This window comes from Zeugodacus cucurbitae, chromosome 2 (genome assembly GCF_028554725.1).
Source record: "Zeugodacus cucurbitae isolate PBARC_wt_2022May chromosome 2, idZeuCucr1.2, whole genome shotgun sequence".
NCBI classification, from domain to species: domain Eukaryota; kingdom Metazoa; phylum Arthropoda; class Insecta; order Diptera; family Tephritidae; genus Zeugodacus; species Zeugodacus cucurbitae.
Window position 1 is genome coordinate 46,298,705 of NC_071667.1, and position 25,379 is coordinate 46,324,083.

The 25,379-nt window shown below is 36.0% G+C and overlaps 2 protein-coding genes across 3 annotated transcripts in view; one reads left to right on the plus strand and one right to left on the minus strand.

Moving 5' to 3' along the window:
• The first annotated feature begins 1,381 nt into the window (after positions 1-1,381).
• On the plus strand, positions 1,382-3,051 carry LOC105212382 (golgin subfamily A member 7). Its single transcript, XM_011184313.3, has 4 exons — positions 1,382-1,642; positions 1,724-1,853; positions 1,928-2,080; positions 2,138-3,051. The coding sequence occupies exons 1-4, from the start codon at positions 1,575-1,577 to the stop codon at positions 2,276-2,278; spliced, it is 492 nt and encodes a 163-aa protein (XP_011182615.1). The 5' UTR covers positions 1,382-1,574; the 3' UTR covers positions 2,279-3,051.
• Positions 3,052-4,288: 1,237 nt separating this feature from the next.
• The window catches only part of Pde6_1 (cGMP-specific 3',5'-cyclic phosphodiesterase), a 93,979-nt gene continuing 72,888 nt past the window's right edge, over positions 4,289-25,379 (minus strand). Inside the window, exons 4-16 of one of the 2 annotated variants that reach the window (XM_011184311.3) lie at positions 17,310-19,183; positions 9,707-9,974; positions 9,218-9,463; positions 8,180-8,445; positions 8,024-8,119; positions 7,660-7,950; positions 7,335-7,578; positions 7,160-7,251; positions 6,773-7,096; positions 6,475-6,628; positions 6,258-6,417; positions 5,979-6,199; positions 4,289-5,911 (exon numbers count right to left, since the gene is read on the minus strand). In XM_011184311.3, coding sequence (XP_011182613.2) covers positions 5,514-5,911; positions 5,979-6,199; positions 6,258-6,417; positions 6,475-6,628; positions 6,773-7,096; positions 7,160-7,251; positions 7,335-7,578; positions 7,660-7,950; positions 8,024-8,119; positions 8,180-8,445; positions 9,218-9,463; positions 9,707-9,974; positions 17,310-18,146 — 3,597 coding nt within the window. In that variant the 5' untranslated portion in view covers positions 18,147-19,183 and the 3' untranslated portion in view covers positions 4,289-5,513. Of the gene's footprint in view, positions 5,912-5,978; positions 6,200-6,257; positions 6,418-6,474; positions 6,629-6,772; positions 7,097-7,159; positions 7,252-7,334; positions 7,579-7,659; positions 7,951-8,023; positions 8,120-8,179; positions 8,446-9,217; positions 9,464-9,706; positions 9,975-10,079; positions 10,245-17,309; positions 19,184-25,379 lie in introns of those variants that run through there. The other variant, XM_054234753.1, reaches the window with a different exon arrangement.

Here is a 25,379-nt window from a genome sequence, read left to right on the forward strand (position 1 = left end):
CTAAGCCATAGGGTTCTAATAACAATGCTATAGGGCTCTAATATACCGAATTAGTGGTCCGATTTAAGGCGCCCTATTTGCGAAGAAAATGCGCTTTTTCACCATTACACTGCACCGACAAACACCGTCAGATCCACCGACTTTTACAGATTTGAAAATTCGGGTCAGATGAGATGGTTATTGTTGGCCGAAGGCGTACTTTGCAATTCCGGAAAAACGAATTTTTAAAATGGTTTAACAATATAGAGAAGTAAGGAGAAATAAATTGATATTTTTTTGAAAATTTGCGTTTTTTAATGCTAAGTACTTAGCCGTATACCCTCGCATATATGACTAGTGAACATTGATTGTTCATTTATATGCTCACAAATATGAAAAAAAAACAATTTCTCTGTGTTATTGCTATTATTATGCACTTTCTTCTGTTAAGTGGTTAAGTGATACATGTAAGGAGAATATTTAAAAAACAAGTAGAGAGACTAAATAAAGATTTTATTTATTGTTGGAATATCTACTTTTTAAATTTATGAGTTTAACATTGAATTGATATTTTGATAAAGGAGAATATATTTAAAAACAAGTAAGAAAAGGCTAAATTCGGGTGTAACCAAACATTTTATACTCTCGCAATTTATTGACGTAATTTTATTATAATATCTAATTTGACCCATATATTCTCGGCATAAAGTTCAATAGAGTATCGAAAATCATCATACATAGTATATGAGGCCTGAGGTAATTCCTGAACCGATTTCGCTCATTTTCACCACCAAGGTACACTAGTAAAATAAAAAAATTTTATACAATAAAAAACAAACTTAAAATAAAATAGATAACAACACACAAAACACAGCCACAGTATACAGTATATGATAACCTATCTACATATGTAGCTTGGTAATCTTCTCTACGTGTTTATTTCTGGTCAATGCAATGGTCGTAGTATAAAAATAGAAAAACAAAAGGAGTTCGCAAAGAACAAATTTTGCTAAAAAAGTTGATACTAAATCTGTAAATTCAAAAATAAATAATGACGCATACTATTATGGAGAAAACACTTCTTTTCGACACTAGTGTACTTCCAGGAACTTATTTCATACTGTACTCATGATCCAATGCAGCACTGTATGTACAGTACGAATAAAAATTGCGTATCAATTACTTAAATAGCAGCGTTTAATTTAGTTTAAAATTAATATGATCTTTAAATATAGCTATATAGTACATAGTTATTATTACTTTGTGGTAGGAGGGGCAGTTTAGGTGATTCCATTTTTATATATGCGATGTTTGTCCAATTCTATGTTTTCCTCAGTTTATCTTTTTTTTTTAAATTCGCTTAAAAGTTTCGATATGGCAGCACTATTTATTGACAGTTCAGAAATGGAAGATGAAAAATAGTAGAAGGACAAAGCAGAAAAGTCTAGTTGAAAAGTTAAATTTGATGGAAATTTATATGGCTATTTGTTCAATTTAATAAACAGAGAGTGATCAGAACTTGTATTTTTCTGTAAAATAGTAAAAGGTGTGTTTTTAATCAAAATTCAGTGTTGAAAGAGCTCAGAAAAAATCAAATGTCTTTCCACCGACCAATAGTTCTAGATTTCCCAGAATCAAGCAAAAAAAAGATGAGCCCCTCAAAGTGATAATAAACCTAAAATAAAATATTTCCAATTTCAACAATATATCTATGTTTTAACGATGCCTATTTATTTCATTATAGAAAAAGAAAGATGTCGCAAGGTTTAACCTCGTTGCAGGGCGGCTCCAACAAAGTGTTTATACAACGCGATTACAGCGAAGGCACCTCGGTCAAATTCCACACACGACTTCCCAGCGAATTAGAAGGCCTGGTGAGTAAGCAGTTCACGACCTTGTCAGTGTAAAGTAATAATTTTTGTATTATTTTTAAATTTATTTCACACAGGTTGAGCGACAAGTATTTGAGTCAACGATTAATCGACTAAATGAATTTTTCGTCGAAGCCGAAAAGGGCTCTTGCAGTACCTATTGTGAGGGATGCATTGGATGCATTACCGCTTATCTTATATATATGTGTTCGGAAACGCATTATGAAAAGGTAAGTGAAATTGATTTGAGTGGTTGTAACATGTATTTAACAGGCTCTTTCAAGCAGACACTTCGAAAAATTTCCAAATTTATTGCTTCCCAAAATGAGCGAATTTACAATCCGAAAGGATTGCAAGTTATCGACCCAACATATCGAGGCTTGCGCGTTATAGAAATATCTGTGTTAGATCGTCCAGGGCGAACGTGACTCCCGCTTTCCCATTCTACCGAAGAGTTTTTCATGTGAAAGTATTTGGGGCAATGTTTGTGACAACAACAAAGGAATACAAATTATGCGCCGATATACAAAGTTTTATTATTATATTATAGCATTTTTTAGTATGAAGGCCAATTTTAATTTAATCATCTCTAGTTACATCTATTTGTAATTATGTATAAGTAATTCGATATGTGCATAAAATAGTAATCCCGGAGTAACAGATACTGACTGCTGATCGAGAAGCCGTGCAAAACGCTAAAACAACAAAATTTTGGATTTTGAAGTTAACCTTCTAAAATAATATTTATATTGAAATGAAGTGAAAAATATTGCATTTTATGCCCTATTTATATTATTTGTACTGAATTTATATACCCTAACACAAACGTTTTACTTAGTAAATATAACAAGACGAGCGATACGCCAGGTGTGTCCAACTTCGGCGAAGAAATTTGGATTTAGCGAATTTTGAAAAAATTACGGCTTTAAAAGTTGTAAGCAAAACTACGCAAACCAACTAGTGTTTCATATTAAATCAGTTGTATATTGATATTTATACAAACTGTTATAAATTCTGAAAAAATACAAAACCTTCAAACGATAATGTAGTATGTGTAAGTCACTATTTAAAATTGAACAAAATAATTAAAGAATTAATGTCTAAGTGTTCGTAGTCCAGCGCAAATATTTATGAATGTGTTGCTACAAAAACTGATGTTAATTAAAGAGAATACTAATAAAAAATATTGAAATTCAAATGAGAGTGTGTGTTTGTGCCATACTACAGAATATAAACTTAATCAGTGTGAATTTAAATTTTACCATACACCACAGTTATAGCGAATGTGCGAAGCAAAAAACCCATGTCAATAGCTTAACAATCTTTATTTTGATTTGAAAAACCTTACAAATATTACTTATCTACAACAACAGACTCTGATAACCCTCAACATTTTAATGCTGTCTGAAGTTCGTAGATATCAGCTCTAGAAGGAGTTTCAAAATTTATTTTTTCCGCTTGTTGTTGTACTGTCGGAATACATTCCTAAGGTAAGCCACTGAATTAACAGTTTTTGGTAAGACATATTTAACTTTGGGACCCTTCCCCCAAAATAATGATATGAAAAGGGTACATTTGATCATTGATACATTAATGACCGCATTTTATTTCCACAGAGCTTGACTTTATATAACTTTTTGCTTCGAACAAATTATTTATTTTTTTAAGCAAACTCTATCCATAACTTATACTTTAAATAAAATAACAGTAGGTTTGTGATAAATTGCTTTACAATAAAAGTTCTTTATTCTGTCTTTCTGTCTGTCCTTACAAAGCCATATATTTCCAGTAGCCAATAATTAAATACACATATCAGGTTTTTTGAACGGACTTGCCTTGCAGAAATACTCATACATTTGCATTTGTTGTAAAGTAAAACTTTTTGTTACATTTAGTTATAGATTTCATTTTGATTTTACCATTGCATGTGCTGGCTTAACTTTATTTAACGTTTTTGCATTACTTAAATTAGGAATTGACATGCACATTTAGTAAAATAGATTTTCAATAAAAATTTAATACATTCCTCTTGTTTGTGCTTTTTCCACATCAAAACCTCGCAGCAAGTTTTGAAAACATGTTGCAAAGAGCTAGCCTTGATTATATTGATTCCTGTTAAAGCACTACATTTAATCTATGTGCTAAACAGCTTTAAAGTGCACTGCAGTTAAACTAACAGATAGTTCCATCATTTTTGGAATTTCGCAGTGTTTTGAATTAAGTGAAATTAAAGAATTTGTGATATTTTATTTTAAATGTTCTTTTCTAAAATATGGAAACTTAAACATATACTCGCAGTATTTATTTTTTAGTGTTTATTGTGCACACATTTACACATACATATAATTATGATTTTCAAAATTGATGATGATTTTCTCAAAAATGTGTTTTTGTCTTGTATTACACTAATTAATAACAGTTAAAGTAACATGCAAATATACATATATATTTTTTCTATTTATTTATATTTGAGATGCCATAAATATCATTATCAGTGTGTATTGCTATCAAAGTAGTTGCCGCATGCGCCGCCAGTTGCGTGTTGCAGCTTCAAAGTGTGTTTATGCGAGCACAATCTCATACATATATACAAACATACAGACAAAAATGTTTGTTTGCTCCCATAAACCATTATAAAGTAATGCTTCGCTCTTTAATTGCCACTTGTGCTCGCTTTGCTTTCTATGTAAATTGCAAGTTGCCTAATTAACGCTCTATTAGTATATCTAAAGCTTGTAAAGTTAATATCAAATTAATGCAAAGTGTAGTTGGTATGTGATACGACTAGAATAAAGACTCACACTTCCAAAGCAATATTGCTCCCATATCTGTATACATTTGCTTAATGAAAATTTGACTAGCTTACCGTTAAATAAAAAAATACATTCATACACATAAGTTTGTGTGTGTTCACTCTACACAAAGCGGAAACGCTACTAGCTTTTATTTAAAATTGAGTTCTATTAAAGTCACATGTTTTGCGTACATACATATGTTTGTATGTACTAGGTGCATATGTACTGCATAAATTGTTATTTATTTTGGTAGTGGTAGTTCGAAATATCCTTTTTTCAAACTTTTAAGACAAGAATTTTCAAATATATTCGACTTCATGTCAGCTCTTGGACTATAGTGAATCTGGTTATACAATGGCCTTCATATCAGTTTGCATACTTTCGGGCGCTTTGCGGAAAACCCAAATATGAAATTCCACATCATAATTTACGCCACGAAAGTGGACTTCTCAACGGCAACAAATCTTTACTAATTAGCACATTTAATATGCCTAATATACAATTATACATAATTGCACTGTTTATTCACCTCTTAATAACATACTACACTATCCACTTCTATATAAGCTTTTTGCAACATTCCTTATGCCTCTAAATTGGACTAATAGTATATCTTTGGATTTATTTTTGATTTTTGTTGCAACTTTGTAAATATTATGTTTTGCTCAAAAGATTTTGATTTTAGTTTAGATTGTTGGTTATCCGCCTCTAACTGTGAAATTTCTCACTTTTACACAAAAGTGTTGGTTGCTCCCTTACGTCTAAACCTATTTAATTTAGGCTTTAACTCCAATTAGACATCGGTCGACCCTCCACCGCTGTAGTGCTTGTCGGTGGAGGTCACCAAATTCTAATTGGATGGTTTTCGTCACAACAGCGAACACAACTTGGAGCGCTTCTTTGACTTGTCGGTTGTGCTGACAGTACCTGCCGAAGATGTGGATGACGATGCGGAAATATGACCAGGACCTGCCACCACTGACTGCGAGGGACTCGTTGGACTCTTATCATCTAGATCCTCGCTTACATGTGAGTCCAGTAGCTTAAATGAAGATTTCTGTTTCACGCCATCCATGCTGTTGTAGAGCGTTTTCGTCAATTTCGAACGCACTGCTTTGCCAAGCGCGCCCGTCTTTTTGATGCTCAGTCGTGTGCTACCACGATGATGCTCCGGTGTGGAAGCGTCATCTCCATGCTGTTGATGCGGATGACAATTGAGTGTTGTTACGGTGAATTCAATATCTTTTATCTCTTCGTCGGCACAGCCTGCTTCGGGGAATACGAGAAATATATAGAAAACTCAAATTAACTCGTAAAGATCTACAATGCATACCGGCAAATTCTTCCACTGGTTTATCGATGGTGTCGTGATCTATCCAAGTAAGACCCATTTCCACTTTCTCGGCCAAATCTTGCCAATTACGTCTATTCTCTAGGGTACCCTCATACAATGGAGTTATCCAAGGGAAAGTGTCGCAAAGCACACGATAGAGCGGCAAACAAATGACGTCTATGAAACCCACTTGCATTTTGGGCAACTCGTCCTTGCGCTCGCTGTAAATCGTAATGGTTAAACTCTCTATTAAATGGCATAGTCGTTCTCTCTACTCACCGGTCCATCATGGCAATTGGTTGTGTATTCAACTGTAGTTTCTCAAGATCACCTTGATCGAAGAACTCATCCGCTACCAGTTTAGCCAGGCGATGTTGCACCTCCCAAGGCTTAGCTATGGCGCTCACATCGCAGGCAGTCATCATCATGCCGCAGAGCACTGAAATACAAATTATTAGTGTTTACGGTGCCAGAGACATGCCGTTCAGGCACTTACAATCTTTCTTCTCCTCACTCTGCCAATCGAATTCACCGTTTTCGACAAGCTCCAGAAAGGCATTGCGCTTTTTGAAATACATCGCGAGATCGGTTGAAAGTATGGCATTTTCCACGGTATTCATAACTGAACGGTAATCTTCGGGCGAGAGAGCCTGTGTAAATAAATTCATATTTAATATTTATTGAAGGAGACAAAAGCTTTCTTTGATTTTAGGAAGATGAATTAAGTTTCTTTCTTTTACTGAAGGGCTAGGATAGGGTGGACAACAAGTGGCAGTGTAAATTTGCATTCTCACCTGAAATATATTATTTCCTTCCGAATTCAAAATCATTACACACTGATCAAAGTGATGATGCTCCATTGTGCTGGTAGTGTACAAAATGGCCAGTGGTGACTCGGTTTTTGTTTGGAATGCATTGTTTGTACCACGATGATCCAAATCATGGCATAAGCAGGCCACCAAAAGACCCAATATCTCCAAATCAGTCATGAAACGTTCCATCTTGCCAGTCTTCAGCATGGCGAACATTGTTTGTGCCACATTGAGTGCATGACGCCAATTGTGATACTTAACGGGACGGTAATTCTTGCGTACACTCAGCACCCAACGACAAAGGACCTAAAAGAAATAGATATCTCACTTTTGTTAAAATATCTTGAAGCATGATGGCTCCCAACTTACTTCGTAGGGTATTTGAAATTTTGAGACTAGATTACATTGCATAAACATGCACAAGACGGCGCGACAAGTATCATCATCACAGAGATTAAAGTCTGTCAAATAAGATTTATCTCGAGTTAATGTTATGTTTTGAAAGAAATATAATAAAAATTCTGCAGAAATGTGAAAAACTCACCAATAAACTTAAAACTATATAAATCATATTCTTCAGCTGATTCAATTTTATCGTTGACCAGCTTTTCGGTTTGATCTGCGCTGGCAGTCGCGTGATAAGACAAACACTCCAAAGCTACCTTCTGTTTCGCCATTAATTTGCAAGCGTTCTCATACATTTGGGTATTATGTATGCCTAGACCGCAAAATATGGCAAAAGCCTCGAAAATTGAGACATCTGAGTCGGTGAAGGGCAGACCCGTGCTCTGAGTCAGAACAGACAAGTTACAAATTAACATAATATAGTATTTTGAATTCACAACATTTTAAAAAGTGCCGTTAGTTACCTTATTAATCAATTGCGCAACACCAATCACCGTCTTCTGCGCATTCGCTATGGGCATACACAAGATCGCCTTAGTCGCGTCAATTTCATTCTCGGTACGTATTTGATTATGCTCTCGTACCCACTCATGCACATCGCTGATATTTACAGTCTGGCCGGTGGTTGCAACAAATTGCGCAATCTGCGCCAAAGTGGAATTGCACAAATCATTAACGGAGGGCCGCGAAATATTGGCCGACTGGTTGGAGGCGCCGAGCTCGAAGAGCACTGTGAAGCGCGCGCGGGACATTTGCTTTGGAATTAAAGGATAAACCGAGCAGATATTTGAGATAAGTATATCATAATAAGTTTAGTTCCATACTCACTTTGTCATCTCTTTCATTTTCATCCACGCCTTTGATGGCGCGATTTAGACGACTTTGCAGTTGACTTGGTTTTTCAATTATTTTCTCCAAATGACTCTGTCGAAAATTAAACGAAATGCACTTATTACATTTTCTATATTAAATCAAGGCACCTACCGCCTCACAGCAGTCCAAATCGAGCAAAAACACAGCACATCTCTCACATTTAAGCAGCTCTCGCGCTTCGGTCATAATTTTAGTCACTAAGCATTCCAAATTATTTTGCTCCTCGAATATGTTTCGTGCTAAACTTAAAAGTATCTGGTTGCGCCGATATTCCTGGACGGACATTTCGAATAGTTGTGCGTTTTGTATGCCGATGCCACAGAAGGTTAGATAACGACGGAAAATCTCAACGTCATGCTCGTCAAACTCCATGGAACCTGGAAGAGGGTGGAAACGTGAATGAGAGCTTTATTTCAGTTGGATTTTGAATGGGATTTTGAATACAAAAAATAAAAGAAATTTAAACTGAAGATATCAGCGGGACTAAGGATGCGATTAAGAGTGCTTGAAAGCGCAAATCCCTCAGATATATTTACTTAGCAAGACAAATTTAGTAAATGTCTACTCACATTCCGTTAATGGACAAAAGGCAACAATTTCTGATTGATCAGGAGTAGTTGTATTGAATGTATTGATACAACTAAACTGACATTACGAAGTTAATTGGCTAAGTTTTATTGGCGTTTGGAATTATTAAGTTAAAATAGTGAGTGAATATTCAAATTGACCGTTTATAGTTCATATCTGTTATCAAGAAAGTATTTATGATAAATGCTAGTAGTATTTTACAGACATTGACAATAAGAAAGTTGTAAGTCAATAACAACTCAACTTAACATTTTGGGACAATTTGTGTTGAGTTGCTTTCCGAATTGTAAAATTTCAAACCATAATATGGCCGTAAGTTCAAGGAGTACGTAGTACCTTTTTAATTCCCTTCGTATAAAAAGATGATTATGATAATCTATTCATTATAACCTCTCGTCCTTAATCAAATAAAATAATCGCTTGAGAGTTTACTAAGATCATAACGCTCAAAAAACGTGTGCTCTCATCACTTCCGACCACTTTACATACATAATTTATGATTTAAATACGAAATTGTAACATTTTATATTTCTCATATTGCTTGCATGACCTCTCTCTTACCATTGGTTTTGTTAATAATCTGCGCCACTCCTATGACGTCTCCCTCGTAATTGCATATTGGCATCGATAATATTGCATTCGTTTTATAGCCAGTCTTTAAATCAATCTCACAGTTGAAACGAGCATCCTTGTATGCTTCCTTTATGTTGATCATCTCTTTTGTTTGCGCCACCATACCGGCAATGCCCACACCGAAAGGTATACGTATCTCCTCTGACTTAGCCTTCTTCACAGCATCCTTGAGCGCTGTAAATGACAAATGAAACCATTGCATAACATTCAATACCCAGTTGCAAAAGTACACAAGTAACAAAAGTCAATTGAAGCATTGAGAAAGGAAATCGAAAAGCAGTACTGAAATAAACCGATTCCATTTTGAGTGCATAGCTGTTGGACTTCATTTGCATGCAACGATGAATTCTTCGGTTCATACAAACACTGCCTTAAGGTCTAATACCTACGTTTGTAGACTTTTTAATTTGGACTCACCTGTTTTTTGTGTCACATCGAAGAGCTTCGCCACCAGGTATTTATTGTTCGGCGGCCCCTTGGCCAGAAACAATGAACCACGATCCGCATGAGTAAGCAGTCCTACATTGACGAGGATTTTATGACACAGCACATCAATATCCAATTCATTGGCCACATCACGAATCAACTCCATGAATAGTTCACCTTCATCCAATTCCATAAGGTGACGTCGACTATCAAATACAGAGTAGCCGGAGGATGTGGACAGTGAGCGGGACTGAGGCTTCTGCAGAAAGAATCAACATGAAACAAAAGAAGATGGGAAAGAAGAAAATGAAAAAAACCAGTGAGCTGTTTGAAGGACAATGAGTAAATATATGAAATATCTCACTTGTGTCATGGATGATTGGTTGCGCATTTTTGCAGTCGGATTAAAGATGTTAACTCTTTATGGGCGATTATCACCTACTCGTATACTAAAGTATTTCGCTCAAGTATAAGGGATAGTGAGAAAAGTATGTACTTGAATTGATAAAAACTTCAGTGATGTAAATGACATTTAATTTTCAAATACTTCGGTGGTTTCGGTTACAATTTTTTTTAAGTAAATGTCTACCTTTTCAAGCTAAATCTAAGATCATTCAAAGGCTTCGTGTATCGTTGTACGGTTAATAGTGTCGACTACGTTCGTCAGGTCAAAATGTTTGTATTTTAGTCAGTCCTGCTGATGGCTATCTATCTATCTATCATTTAGTTAGGTATCATTCCCATTTTTCAAAAAGTACCTCTCGGTCTAAGGTGCTTTTGATTTGTATTTGTTTGGTAATTTTTGTTTTTAACACAAGCCATGAACGCATTTTTAGGAAAAATTGATCGTTTATTGACTTATACTATTATATTTGTTTATTCGCATTTGTGGCTTTCGTGTATGAAAAGATACATTTGTATATGGTTTCTACTTGGCAACAGTATATATTCCAAGTGCATATGTATGTTCGAACTTTATATATTATACAATGTATTATATTTCAGGCGTTTACTGGCATTGCTTTGAAAACAATCAGTTGCAGACGCATGACCTTGCTTTGGGAACTTGGAAAAACTTTTATGTTATATTCATTCCGCGTAATTTCGTATTTCTCAAGCTTCATTTGTTATTGATGAGCTGTCAGATTGTCTGTCGTGTGTGCATATACGCATAACATCCAGAAATCTTAGCACTTCAACTCGCAGTAACTTTGTATTTTTAAGAAAAGTTTTGTGGCATACATTTGTTTGTAGCTGCACAAGTCAAAGAAATTCATATTTTCATATTTTATTTTCGGTATATATGCTCGGTTTTAATTTCAATGAACGCTACAGATTAAAGGAACAGTGTCCACATCTTTGAAGGTCTTTTGTTAAAGTTATTCGTAAATGCCTTATGCAAAAAATTGCTTACAGATGTAAAAGTAATATTGCTTAATAGACACCAGGCGTAGCACCGCCCACTTTTAGGGAATAACCTCCATATACCGCATATGAGGATCTCAATGCCTACTAAATAATACTATGTGAATGAAAAAAAAACTGGCACAATATGTTTTCTTCTGATCAGTATAAATCAGCATACTTTTTATTTTTACTTATATATATGAACATATTACACCCCAAAGCTTCATGTGACATAACAAGTTCATTTATTAAGTCTTTGTGACTCTTGGTTGTAATGCATTTTGTTTGAGTCAAACAAAAATTACAAGTCTTTAGCCCCTACCTAATAGTTGTCTCACGTACGTTACGTAACATTTATGTGGAACCTAGGATATTTTTTTACTCACAGGAAATCCAGCATAGTCTAAATAGCACTGATCAATTAATCACGTGAAATTTCGACGCTAAGATTTAAATGTTAATTCCCCACACAGATAACAAAAGCTGTCGGGGTTGTTAGAACACTTTCGTGACACGATGTAACAAACGTATATATGATGTAAGTTAGTCGAACGCGGTAGTTATACAGTCGTATAAATGAATTTATTTAAAGAAAGTCAGAAATGAATAAGTAGCTGTCCCAAAAACACTGGTGGTGATTGAAACAAAATCTAATATATAAAATTCTCGTGTCAGGGTGTACGTTATTGAACTCCTCTGAAACCGCTCGACCGATTTTCGTGAATCTTAGCGTGCATATCGGCTAGGATGGAGAATCGGACAACATCTATTTTTCATCCTCCTAAACGTTAAGGGTGGTCCACACCTAAATTTTTTTTAATTTTCCGCGAAGAAAATTAAAAATTTTCTAAAATCGGGAAGTTATTGGTTGTTGAAATTCAAACCGATTTGGCTAATTTTAGCCTTGAAATATTCGTGGAAGGCCAGAAAAAGATTAGAAAGTGAGTAAATATGGAAAAATTGCGAGGAAGATATCAATAAGAGAATTGTATTCGAGTTGACAAGAAAAATATAAAAGAGAAAACAAAAAATTATAATTTGAAGGTTGTCATTGTTGCTTTGTTAAAATATTTTTGTTGTTGTTCAATTGTATAAGGTTGTGTCGATAGTCCAAAACATTTTGTAACAAATAAGGAAAGGCTAAGTTCACGTCCAACCGAACATTTTATACTCTCGCAATTTATTGATGTAATTTTATTAAGATAACACACAATATGACCTATATATTCGGCATAAAGTCCAATAGAAAATCATCATATATAGTATATGAGGGCTGATGTAATTCCAGAACTAACTTCACTCATTTTCACCAAGGTTTCCAAGGTTAACGGGAATAGGCACCTGTTAGTAGGCAAACAAACGGCACATTCGGCGTTGAAATTACTCCTAAATTGCAAATAAACGAAACACCAGTCGGCAAAATCGCCAAAAATAGCGCTATAACGAAGATTTTACTAATATTCAAGAAGTCGCTGGAGGTACTGCACAGGACTTTAAAAGATCTTGATTGCCGATAAACGTTTTTGGTGGAGCCAGGATTCTGTTAACAGGTGATTTACGCCAGACTCTTCCAATTATTCCTGGATCAACTGTTACTGACGGGCTAATCGCATGCCTAAAGTCATTTAATTTGTGGCGACACATAAAGTATCGCCAATTAACAACTAACATATGAGTGTTTTTGCAACAATATCAAATTGCGATTGCAAAAGCAGTTGGAAATGGTAGGGTCGCAGTTGACACCTCGATGGATTAATAGCATTTCCAACAGATTTCTGTCACTTCATTGACTTGAAAGAGAAGTTTTCCTGATATGAAACCTCAATATGATAACCATAAATAACTGATTGAATAACCTATAATGGTGGTAAAAAAAAAGATATCGATGATCTTAATGCGACAATTTAGAATTTCGGTCCAAGAGAGTTGACACAGCTACAAACCAGGATGACGTAGTCAATTATCCCAAACTATTTAAAATTGCCTGTACTATCACCACTCACTTTGCAATTAAAAGTAGTGTGAGTTGTCATCATGCTGCGTAACATAAATCGACCTCGAGTAATCAATATCGTCGACGAAGCCAAGATTGGACCAACTTAATTTAATGTATACCTTAGCCACAACAACGTGTGGCCGGGTCTGCTAGTTATTATATACTAGCAGACTGCTTCGGCTTCGCAGGGGTTTAAACAACCATTTCAAAAGATATAAGTTTTTACACAATTATACACACTCTCCCATACATATGTATGTACTTTACCGTTTCTCGCGTGGGTTCATTTTAAAAAAGTAAAATGAGGAATATTCAAACTTGAAATTATATTTTATTTGCAATGGGCAAAAACTTTATTACGACCTCTAGTCTTTTGTGTCCGTTGTCTTTCTCTCTGATTATCAAGGGCGTATTTCTAATATTTTGTTCTTCAAGCCGTTGCACACGCTCCGTACTCGACTCTCAAACGTACTCGACTCAAATTTTGTTCAGCAAGCAGCTGCGAGTGCTCGATACTCGACTCTCTGGCATGCGATTGCGATGCGAAGAGAATGACTTGCAAGACGATTTTCAGTTTCAGATTAAGATTCTCCATCACGGAATCTTGACAAAAACTATCTTTACCAGTGTTATCAAAGTTAGTTTTACGGTCTTTATTTTCTTTAATTTTTATAGTTTTTTAAGAAATATTGTTCAAGTCTTAATATACTTATCAAATTCTTCTTTACGTGTGTACCTCGCTGAACTCCTCCTAAAGGGGTGGATCAAGATAAATGAAATTTCAGTAGGATTCGAGAATGGTTTGTAGTTACCATTCAGTTCAATTTAATTAGTGAATTTTATTAATTCTATATTTATAATTTTTTATGTTTTATATTTGCCAAAAATAGATGGTGCCATTGTTACTGCATAGAAACCGCATTCTGTCGCATTCGCTAGTGTTGTATAAAGTCTTAAAGGTGAAATAATTAGACACTCCACTGCGTATGAGTAACGTTTTGTTATCTAAAGAGCAGTACCAATGTATCGCAAAATAATATTAATAAACTTGAATATATCATAAATGAAAATACAAAATGTTCCTTATAACACAAAACTTGAGGGATTACATCTACTTAGAATTGTCAAAAAATCGTTTTTTATTTCATTTTCGTAATGTACATATGTACATAAGGGTGTAGCGATTTTTATTTTTTTATTTTTACTTCGGTATACTTGTAGAAAGTTGCTGTTTTAGGTAAAAATAAAAAACAAGAAAAACCAGTATTCTCGTGCCATGTTTAGAGGTGTCCCCATCGACATGAAGTTTGGAAAATGTATGCCAAATACTCATAAATTCGCAAACATTTTATAAAAGCGATGCTACGTAAGATAGAAATAAATGACCTTAAAACATGCGTATTACCTAACACGGGGGAGGGGTATTAATTTATTTACACTCACCGATGGAGTTACAGTGACTTTTAGAACAAGATAGAAAAGAAAAAAGTTTAGTGCGTAACACAGAGGTACAGTATTTTGACAAGCCCTGTTGTTCTTGTTTTTTGGCTAATGACTTTTCAATTGAAAGCAGTAGCTCATGTGATAATTTTCTCGAACCATCTAGTCCTATCCAAAAAGACCCAGCAAAGGTCAAGGGAAAATTATCACCACTTCTGCAAAAAAGACATTAACTTTACCGTCATTAGCCCTTGCGTGTGATCGTACTGGAGTCTTCGGCAAACCCGCTACCATTATAGCTTCTTCTGTCTTAAAAGACGTTGGTATTAAATCATCGAACGATCCAAGTTGTGGGATTGATCGTTCAAATTTGCAGCGTGAAAGAACAAAGGTCAGATCAACTTTACAAGAAACGGATTGCAATAAAATACTTCGTGGTTTATATTTTGACGGAAGGAAGAATAAGGCTTTGGATCGCATTGATCAACAAGGGAAATTTTACAGAAAACGACAGATAGATAGATAGATATATTTTATCGGATCAAAGAAACAACTAGTATTTTGGCGCCATCGGATCTCAATTACAAATTTGTCAAATAATGCCGATAGTCGAACATACCGTTATACCTACAATATTACCTGAAATAACTAGTGAAGAGCTTAGTACCGACCAAAAGTAATCAGTACTTGTATATTTTCTTCTGGTTCAGATAATATGAAGCCAAGAAGAAAAGCTAGTTGTATTAGCCAAGTACGTTATGAAAGTTTATGAAACAATGTGGTTTACAATAAAATGTAATTCCTCGTGCATTTTTGTCAAAAACACTCAAGACGTGGAGCGCTGCATCAAGTTAGTACAGAAGCAATGAGTGCAGTTTGTGAGAAAAATAAACGATGTGATTTTATTAGGGCAAGGCTACTATCGCTTCAACGAATGCCTTATTTCAATATAAAAACACAGTTTGATGTGTAAATAGTATTTAAGTAATGTAAGTAATTTCTCAATAAATGTTAAAATTGTTTTTTTTTTCGACTGTACTGGTGCACCTCAAAATATTAAGCCAAGGACAAGTTTGATTTTTTCGTTTCAGATCACATTTCAGAGATATACCGGTCCAGGTATACAGGGGTTCCGAAGAATCTGTTGTAGTAGCTTCAAAAACTGTTATTTTTACAGATAAGAAATTAGTCAATATACTTAAAAGTTACCATAATATGTTACAAATTCTTAGAATATGAAATTTAGCAGTTTTTTTTCAGGATAAATGTTTGAAAACATAATTTTTTAGCGCTTCTAACTAGATGTAACCCCTTAATTCACCGGGCAGCCTAAAAAGATGCTGACGAGGCAAATACACTGAGCTAAATGTTGCAAATTCCCTCTCTCTATCTATCATTCTATTGTTTTGTATTGATAAAAAGTTCACCGAGTCCTCTAAGTACAGTTGTACTTCCCTAACTCAAATCCCCAAAATCCACAAAAAAAACTTCGATTTAGGGAGACTTCGAGTTATGGAAGGTTTGTTTGAAATTTGACTTCTATTGCCAATTCAAGAGTTCGAGCTATGGAGATCATCGAGTTATAGAAGTTCAAGTTATGGAAGTTCATCTGTATCCAACCTGAACCTATACTATTTCAACACAGCTCTTAGCTATAGAAACTATGCTTTGTGTATAGAAAAGTGAAATCAAATCCGTATCCGGATACAACGCCAAGCGCTGCTGTAAAGCAGAAACCATGAAGCTACCTACGCATGTAACAGTTACGACGTACACATATAATCACACAAACATATATACAAGGCAAAAGCGTTAACATGTCGTCCAGCAGATGTTTTAACTTAAAACTACGCTCAACTGCCTCAATAACTCGACGAGAATCATTACGCAAACAACCCATTAAATTTATGAATAAACTTTATGGATCACGTGTACAATTTGTAACTAAAGCACTCGCACATAACGCACAGAAGCCACAGCGCAGTGGCCCAAATTGCAACAAAAAAGTAAAAGCAACAACAAACGAGAGCCGCATTAAAGCTCGCATGCGGCCACAAATGGCAACACAACAAGTAGTAAATATGAACAGCTGGCAGCGAACCCAACTTTATGGCAACATTTATGAAAACCGAATAAAATCTGCAGAATGCAAGGATGTGCGCGCACAAACACACGCCGCATGGCTTAAGAAGCGCTCCGGAGCAGTTCCGAACACTTTTGTACTGAGGTAATATTTTGATACCGCTCCTGTTGGTAAGCGTTGAAATTTGTTGAGACATGCTTTGCTGCATACGCGCGGCTTCAACGAGTTGTCTGCTGTTGGCAGGTAGTAAATTGTTGTTATTGCAGGAGCTGTTGCGCACTTTAATGAGGTTATTGCGGCGTGGAATTGTATAAACACTTTTTATTTAGTTTTTTATCTGCATTTATTTTGAAAAGTATACTTTTAATGAGAATTAATGCGAGTACATGATGGCACATAGTAAAAGCGGCTGCTGTTATTAAGTGTGTAGCCTTGGAATGCCCAGCTCCGGCGCTTGGCTGTTAAATACTAATTAACGGTTAATGAAAAGAGTGCACTGCAAATGAAACAACTGCGTGGCAAAGCTTGGGAAAAGGAGAATTTAAGTGGATTTGAAGACCAGAAGAGTGCATAAAGTGCAGCTGTAATTCGAGAATGTTGTTACACATATAATTACATGACTACTTGTAAACGCATTAAGGCGTCTCCTCTTATTTGATGGTACTCACCTGTACCGGCGACGCTGCCATCCACTGCTGAAAGAGATCAGACGTTACGGATGGCCGTTTAGGTGGTTTACGTGACTCGATGAACTCGTGCAAGCGCGCCAAAGCCTCGGGAGGCGCACGCTCCATCAGCCATTTCTCGAAAGCTTCCGGCTTTTCCTCGAATAATCGCGCCACTTCGTCCACCTCTTGCTGTGTAGCTTCACGACGTGTTACCTTCCCGCCGTTACTGCACGTAGCCGCCGCCGTGGTAGTCGCATTCGCAGTTGGACTGCTGCAGCTAATTGGAGAGTTGAGTGCCGTATTGGCCGCGCTACTGCCGGCCGAATGCACTAAAGTCGTCATTTCGCAAGCGGAAATCGAATTACTTGTGCTGATGGACGAGGTGCCGCCATTGTCCGCAGAGTGCATACGTCCGCGCGACACTGTCATAGTTGTTGTGGGTGATTGAATTGAACCGCACGAGTAATGATTGCTGGTCATCCTGGTTGACATGTCGTCTGCACCCACCGCATCATCCGCACCAATGTTATTATTACGATTCGAGTGTTGCTCAGCTTTTACTGTAAGTGGCGGTGGCGATTGCGCCACATGAGCGTTACCATTTGTATAGGATTTATTTATGCTGACAGCTGGGTCATCGACAGTGGCCACTTTGCTTTTGGGCAATGTGCCAGTTACATCACCAGCTGACGTAAAGCCAATCGCCGATGTGGTTGTTGCTGTTGTGGGCGTTACTGTTGTTGTTGCCGTTGTCACTGAAGTGTCTGTCATCTTGAATTGGATATGTGGAGCGTTGTAGTTGCTGTTGCTGTAGTTGTTGTCGCTGTTGCTGCTCATACGTAAAATTTGAAAGAATCATTGACGGCAGCAACACAACCGGTTCAATAGCCGTTCAATCACATGTCATCGACGCGTGCACTGTAATTGCGTTTGCCTTAAGATATGTTAGTCGATTTGTATATAAGCGCACCGTTATAAGCGATTAACTTGTCATGCAATAGAAGGAAACTTTTTTCAAAAACTTCTAAATGGGCAAATTTGTATTTGTTGCTTTATGCAGTTCAAGTTTTGGACATTTGTGAGCGTCTAATTTGCTGCATTTAACGCCTTAGTGCTTCCGGCACGTTCCATTGTGCGACCACTTGCATACACCTATACTGCTACTGCTGTAAGTATTCATGTATTTGCTTCGAACAAAGTCTTGCTTCTGGATATAATCCAATTTAGCAGTGTTGCCTGCCGTATTTCCACTCTCACTCACACCAATAAAGGAGCCCAGTATATACCTCACGTCTCGCCTCGGTCGTTCACTGGCAACCTGTTGTGCTTTGTATTCTGGCAATCATTGTCTGGTTATCCTGTCGGTTTACTGTTATCCTTTGCACCTGCTGCTAAGCAGATAATTGATGGCCGCTTCCTGATTTACTTGCAGTTGCTGCAGGGTTTCTGTATTTTGTATTTTGATTTTCGATAGTCGAGCAAGGCGAGCGTGAGCCTTTGTTGGTAATTCTGGGAAACTGCTGCTTCAGTCAACAAGTTGCTTTATTAACAGCTTTCATCCGTAGAGCTAAGTTTATCCTCTTAATTTCAATATTTTTTTACTCTACATTATTGAATTAAATGTCTCAACTGTTCTATACTATATATATTAATATTAGCACAACTTCATTCATTCGAGGAACTATAGTAATACATTCAGCTGCGCAATGAATCGAAAGTTAGTTCGCCAATGACAGCTTCATTATTTTATTGCAGGTTTACTGTTGTTTAATGGATTCATTACATTCACTGTATTTTCCTTCATAATTTAAGTGTTGGAATGAAGTATGTTGAGAAACATCTGGTCGTGAAAGCTGAATTTTGCCTGGTTATTACTGAAAAATAAAACAAAATAATTTAATAAAGTTAAAATATAAATCTAAGATATGAATATTCATCATTAATTTATCAAATTAAAAGTTTTCTTTATTTTTGAACGTAATAAATGCCTAGACAATTTAAAGAGATACTATAGGAGAAGCTGGCTCTGGTGGAATACAGTCTGAAGTCCGGTAGAACATGGGCGTGTTTTAAATAGTTTAAGTTTTAATAAAGTAATATATTAAGTTATTAATATCTCTCTTCCGCCGTTTGCGCTACAGAGCTCGTATCCGGCTATACTATTAATCTTTGAAAGGTCTTGACAACCTACAAAACGACGCTATACATGCTTCTGCTTCTGCAGAAGACTGCATACACAAAAAAGCTTGATGTTTGTGTGCTGCATGATTTGACGCAAAAAAACCTTCTGGACCGAATCAAAGCCTGTGATATGCTCCTGAAACGGAACGAACTCGGGATTGACGCCAGGAAGGTTTTGCAGGATGGTGGGATTGGAAGGGAATCATCCACTATGAGCTGCACCCATATGGCACCACGCTTAATTCTACCATCTACTGCGAACAACCGGACCGCTTGAAGCAGGCAGAATTGATCAACAGGAAGGGTGTAGTGTTCCAACAGGACAACGCCAGACCACACACTTCGTTGATGACTCGTCAGAAGCTACGGGAGCTCGGATGGGAGGTTTTATCGCATCCACCATATAGCCCGGACATAGCGCCAAGTGATTACCACCTGTTCCTGTCCATTGCGAACGCCCTTTCCTCCAAGGAGTATTAGTTCGCTTTTATAGGTACTTTGGTAAATTAATAAATAAAAACTATATACAGTTTTGCGAAAAATAATAAAGACAGCAATGAATAAAAGTACGTGTAACAAATACTAATGTTTGCTGAAGAACATGTGCTTTGGCATTCGCTAGTCTGACAACACAAACGTAAACTTATTTAGTTCTGAACGAGGTTTTTATTATATAAAAAAGACAAAGACCGCTAAATATGGTGGCTGAAAAATTATGATTTGGGATCGTTTTCACACAACGTACTAAGCCCACACCACAGCTTACAGGGCACTTTAAAAGCAACCGATTATGTTAAGATATTCCAAAAATGTATGATACAGTGCCCTGAAGACATTATAGCCCATAGGTGGGTGTTTCATTAAGACAGCGACCCAAAACACATGGCTAAGTGGACAAACGAGTGATTTGAGGTCAACAACTTCAATATGATGCAGTGGTCTCCGCAATCCCCGAATCAAAATTCCAAAGAAGATTTAGAATACAGTAAAGTACAATCAAAGGAATATCCCCTAGTAACAATGACGGGCTTTGGTAACTTTTCAAAATTCTTGGAAGGCATTTCCGGTTTACGTCTGCCATAACCCAGTTTGTTCTATGCATTTGCATGGCATTTTCAAAAAACATCTTATACTAATTATAAACTGATATTAATATAATTGAAGGCAAACTAGTTCTTTGTTCTTATTAAATATTGTATTTTTTTTAGTAAAACTAGAGGTGTCCTTATTATTAAACGGCAAATTAAAAAAAAAAACAATAAAATAAAATACGAAGCTTTGCTAAATCTTCATAAAACTAAAGAAACATTTAATTTGAATAAAAATGCTTCATTAGTCGTCACATTTCCAGATAGACATTGACTTTATCTATACTAGGGCACTGTCTTTTAATTATTTTTCACTTAACTGTATATATAAATAAAAGAAATGTCGGTTTATTTACACCATTTATAACTGAAGAACGATCGTTTCGATGATCACCCATTTTATCATTTAGAAAAGCAAGTAAGGAAGGGCAAAATTCGGGTGTAATCGAATTTAAAACTCATGCAATTTATTTTATTAATTTTATTAAGATAACACAGAAATCATTGTATATAGTATATGTATATGGGAACTGGAAGAATTCCTGGACCGATTTCAACTATTTTTGCAACCATGCTATATTATATCCAAGGTAATCAATTTTACTTTGATATCGGTATAAAGTCCACCAGAAGTTTGAAAATCAGTTTGTACATCGGATTTACAGAAATTATTTTGCAAATTTGGCACAGGGGAACAAATGGAACGGTATCTGGGGTCTTGAAAAGTTTTAATGCGACTTCAACAATTTTAGATGACCGTTACCACACCTCTAATGTAGTATTAAATTGCGATTCATTGGTTTTTGATTTATGTAGATATTGTAAAGAAAACGAATTAAAAGGAATTTAAAATTGTGTTATATGGGAAGTAGGCATGGTAGCTAACCAATCGCAACATCAGGGTGTCAAGAAAATTTCGTTGAAATTGGTCCTGAGATATGGTTTGTGACCCATAAGTGGTCGGCGACACGACCATTTTCAATGCTTTATACCAATCTGAGCAAAGCACTTCTGTATCATCTTTATCATAAAAGTTAGAGTTTCTGGAGTTTTTCTTTACATAATCAAATACAGAGATCTAATCCAAGTGTAACATATTGAACAAAAAACATAGATTCATTATCCTTATACTATTGAACATCAAAAAAGGTTCAAAACATATTAGAGAAATGGTTTTATCAGGGAATTTGAAATTTCGCAACACTGATAAAGTTCAGGAGCAAAACCTTAAAGTGTAGCCACATTAATCCTAATATTTGGTTGACGCTGCTAATCCAATTATAAATATTTAATAACAAATACTGGAAATTCACACTGATTGAAGAAAAATTAAATTCGTGGAATTATCAACAACTCTTGTTCTCTCTATACACCAGCCACTAATTGATTTGCAAAACTGCTAATTGCAGCCGTCGATGCACAAATAAAATGGAGGAAAAGCATAAGCGAAATTCGATGTTTGGAAAGTTCAGCCACAGCGTCTTCCAACTGCCACTGGGCGGGGCATATACGCTAATGGTGATTATGACAGTAGTGAGGGTAATTTAAAAGCATTTTACTTGTTAAAATTTTTGATTTCGAAACAAAGCCTGTGAGCATTGTAGAAAGTGAACTTCTTATTGAGATGTCCGAGTACTCTCTTATATCGTACTTAACTAGCTAACTTCCTTCTAGATTTAAATTTAAATTGCATCTCACTCAAAGGTAGCGAGCAGAGAAACGAAAAAACCTTTAAGTTAAATACATTATTACATAACATTATATACTGTTACATAATATTTTTTTATGAAAATAAATAATGTCTGAAACACTATCCTGCATTTGTATATGCGAGTAGTTACTGGCATACCTGAGTGGTTCCGTTATGCTGATACAAAAAACTGATTATCAAACAAAGTTTTAATATCTTGCTCTCCGCAGTGCAACAAAATTTAACGAGAAAATGATAAAAAATGTGAAAGTGCCATAAAATATGAAACTCTCCCACATGTACATATGCATATTATATATGTCTCTAGTGCTCCTGAATAAAAAAACACTGCATTTCATCGAATAGCATGTGCGCTATGCAAACTATTGCATTCCCAGCTTGTCGAGCAGTCGTAAAGTAAACGAAACGGGCTCGCAGCCACACGAACGTATGCAAAACGTGAGTGGCTGTAAATGCCACTGCGGCATGTGACGGCAATTTGTTAGCACACACTTAGGACACCGGCCAGAGAGTGGGGTTAAACGGTAGTTAGCATGGAGCATAGCAATGCTGTTGAGGTTGCATGCTGTGGATGCATGCGGCAATTTCAGGCAAACTACATATTACCATAAAGCCACATGACCACAAGACCGCACGCCATGTTTTTTCTGCGTTTGTTGTACTATAACTTTATTGTTATTTTGAGGAATAAATGCACATACAAATATTTGCAGCACACCTACACTCCCGTTTACAATTATACAATTAGTGTTGGCCAATGTGTGCAACTTCATAAATGTAATAAGTGAAATTGTTGCTCGCCACATGAAAATAACAAAAAACGTTTACACGCAACTGTTAAACTGCAAATATTATAGGCGGCTACAAAGGGGTTAACAAAATGGAAAGGAAAGAAAACAAGTAAGGAAGGGCTAAGTTCGGGTGTAACCGAACATTTTATACTCTCGCAATTTATTGATGTAATTTTATAAAGACAACCCAATTCGACCCATATATTCGGCATAAAGTTTAATAGAATAACGAAAATCATCATAAATAGTATATGGGGACTGAGGTAATTCCTAAACCGATTTCACTCGTTTTCACCACCAAGATACAACGTATCGAAGACTATACGCTCACTTAATTTAATATTACTTATAATTAGGTATATGGGATCTGGGGGAAGTTATGACCCAATTTTTACCATTTGAGGTACAGAGAGAAACTGTTATAAGAAAAAAATTCAGAGGGAATGAATTACATTAAAATATCTGAGGGATTTACCTATATTTTCGGTGAAAAATTAACCTTAGGCACTGAGTTCTTCATGTTTGATATCAGGGGCCTTGAAAAGTCATGGTTCGATTTTGACAATTTTTCCACAAGTGATGTCACAGCTCAAATACAGTATTTGTGTAAAGTTTTATTCCGCTAGCTTCATTGGTTCCTTATGAATACATTATAAAGTGAACGAATCAGATGGAATTCAAAATTGGGTTATATGGGAAGTAGACGTAGTTGTGAACCGATTTCGCCCGTGTCATCAGGGTGTCAAGAAAGTGTTATGTACCGAATTTCATTGAAATCGGTCGAATAGTTCTTGAGATATGGTTTTTGACCCATAAGTGGGCGACGCCACGCCCATTTTCCATTTTGTAAAAAAATCTCAGTGCAGCTTTCTTCTGCCTTTTCTTATGTAAAATTTGGTGTTTCTGACGTTTTTCGTTAGGGAGTTAACCCACTTTTAGTAATTTTCAACCTAACCTTTGTATGGGAGGTGGGCGTGGTTATTATCCGATTTCTTTCATTTTTGGACTGTATAAGGAAATGGCTAAAAGAAACGACTGCAGAAAGTTTGGCTTATATAGCTTTATTGGTTTGCGAGTTATATACAAAAAACCTATTTGGGGGCGGGGTCACGCCCACTTTTCCAAAAAAATTACATCCAAATGTGCCCCTCCCTAATGGGATCCTATGTTCCATATTTCATTTTCATAACTTTATTTATGGCTTAGTTATGACACTGTATAGGTTTTCGGTTTCCTCCATTTTGTGGGCGTGGCAGTGGACCGATTTTGCCCATTTTCGAAAGCAACCTCCTCAGGGTGCCAAGGAACATGTGTTCCAAGTTTCATTAAGATATCTTAATTTTTACTCAAGTTATCGCTTGCACGGACAGACGGACAGACGGACGGACAGACATCCGGATTTCAAATCTACTCGTCATCCTGATCATTTATGTATATATAACCCCATATCTAACTCTTATATTTCTTGGTGACACAAACAACCGTTATGTGAACAAAACTATGATACTCTGTGCAACAGGTTGCGAGAGTATAAATATCTAGCTGTATAGCAAGTATTGACAAAATTCTACTTATTCTTAGTTCGAAGTACGAAGTACCAGATGCTTTTTGACAACCTAAAAAATTAGAAAAGCAACAAACAGGAAAAAGAAGCTGCAGGTCGCTGTAGCGGTTGGATTACCCAGAGTTTCAGAGTGTTCAAATCATAGGACCGCAATGATATCAATCTTCACTGAGTCAGATTGCACATCCTCATCAATACGTCTACTGGATATATAGTGACACATATTCGGTTAATCGCAGCCCAAATTTTATTTTTGATTTCTTCTCTGTCTTTAATGAATGACTTTCTAAAAACAAATTCTAAGTCATATTACTTGCTAAGTTAATGGGAATTAGTATTTAGTACAAAAACATGGTATCGTTGTTGTTGTTATAATTATTTCAACTAAAAAAGAGGTACATATTCGTTTAAACGCACCTTGGTAAGGAAGTCGAAAACATTTTTTTTGATAGGAAAAAACAACTGGATTGCTTCGTAAAATAAGTAATTGGTATCTTTAGGTTAATTAAAGAGTAAATTGTTTTATAATAATATATATATTTAAGATTATATCACGATTCCAGAAGGAAGGTTATTGAAATCGGCAGATCGGACACAAAATTGAAAGATCTGAAGCCAACGTGCGCTCCTTTAAAAAAAAATTTAAAAATTATGGCGTTAAAAGTCCAATGCAAAACAATGCGAAACTTAATATTGGGCGAACATATCGCGGTAAATCTATGGGCAAAAAGTTCA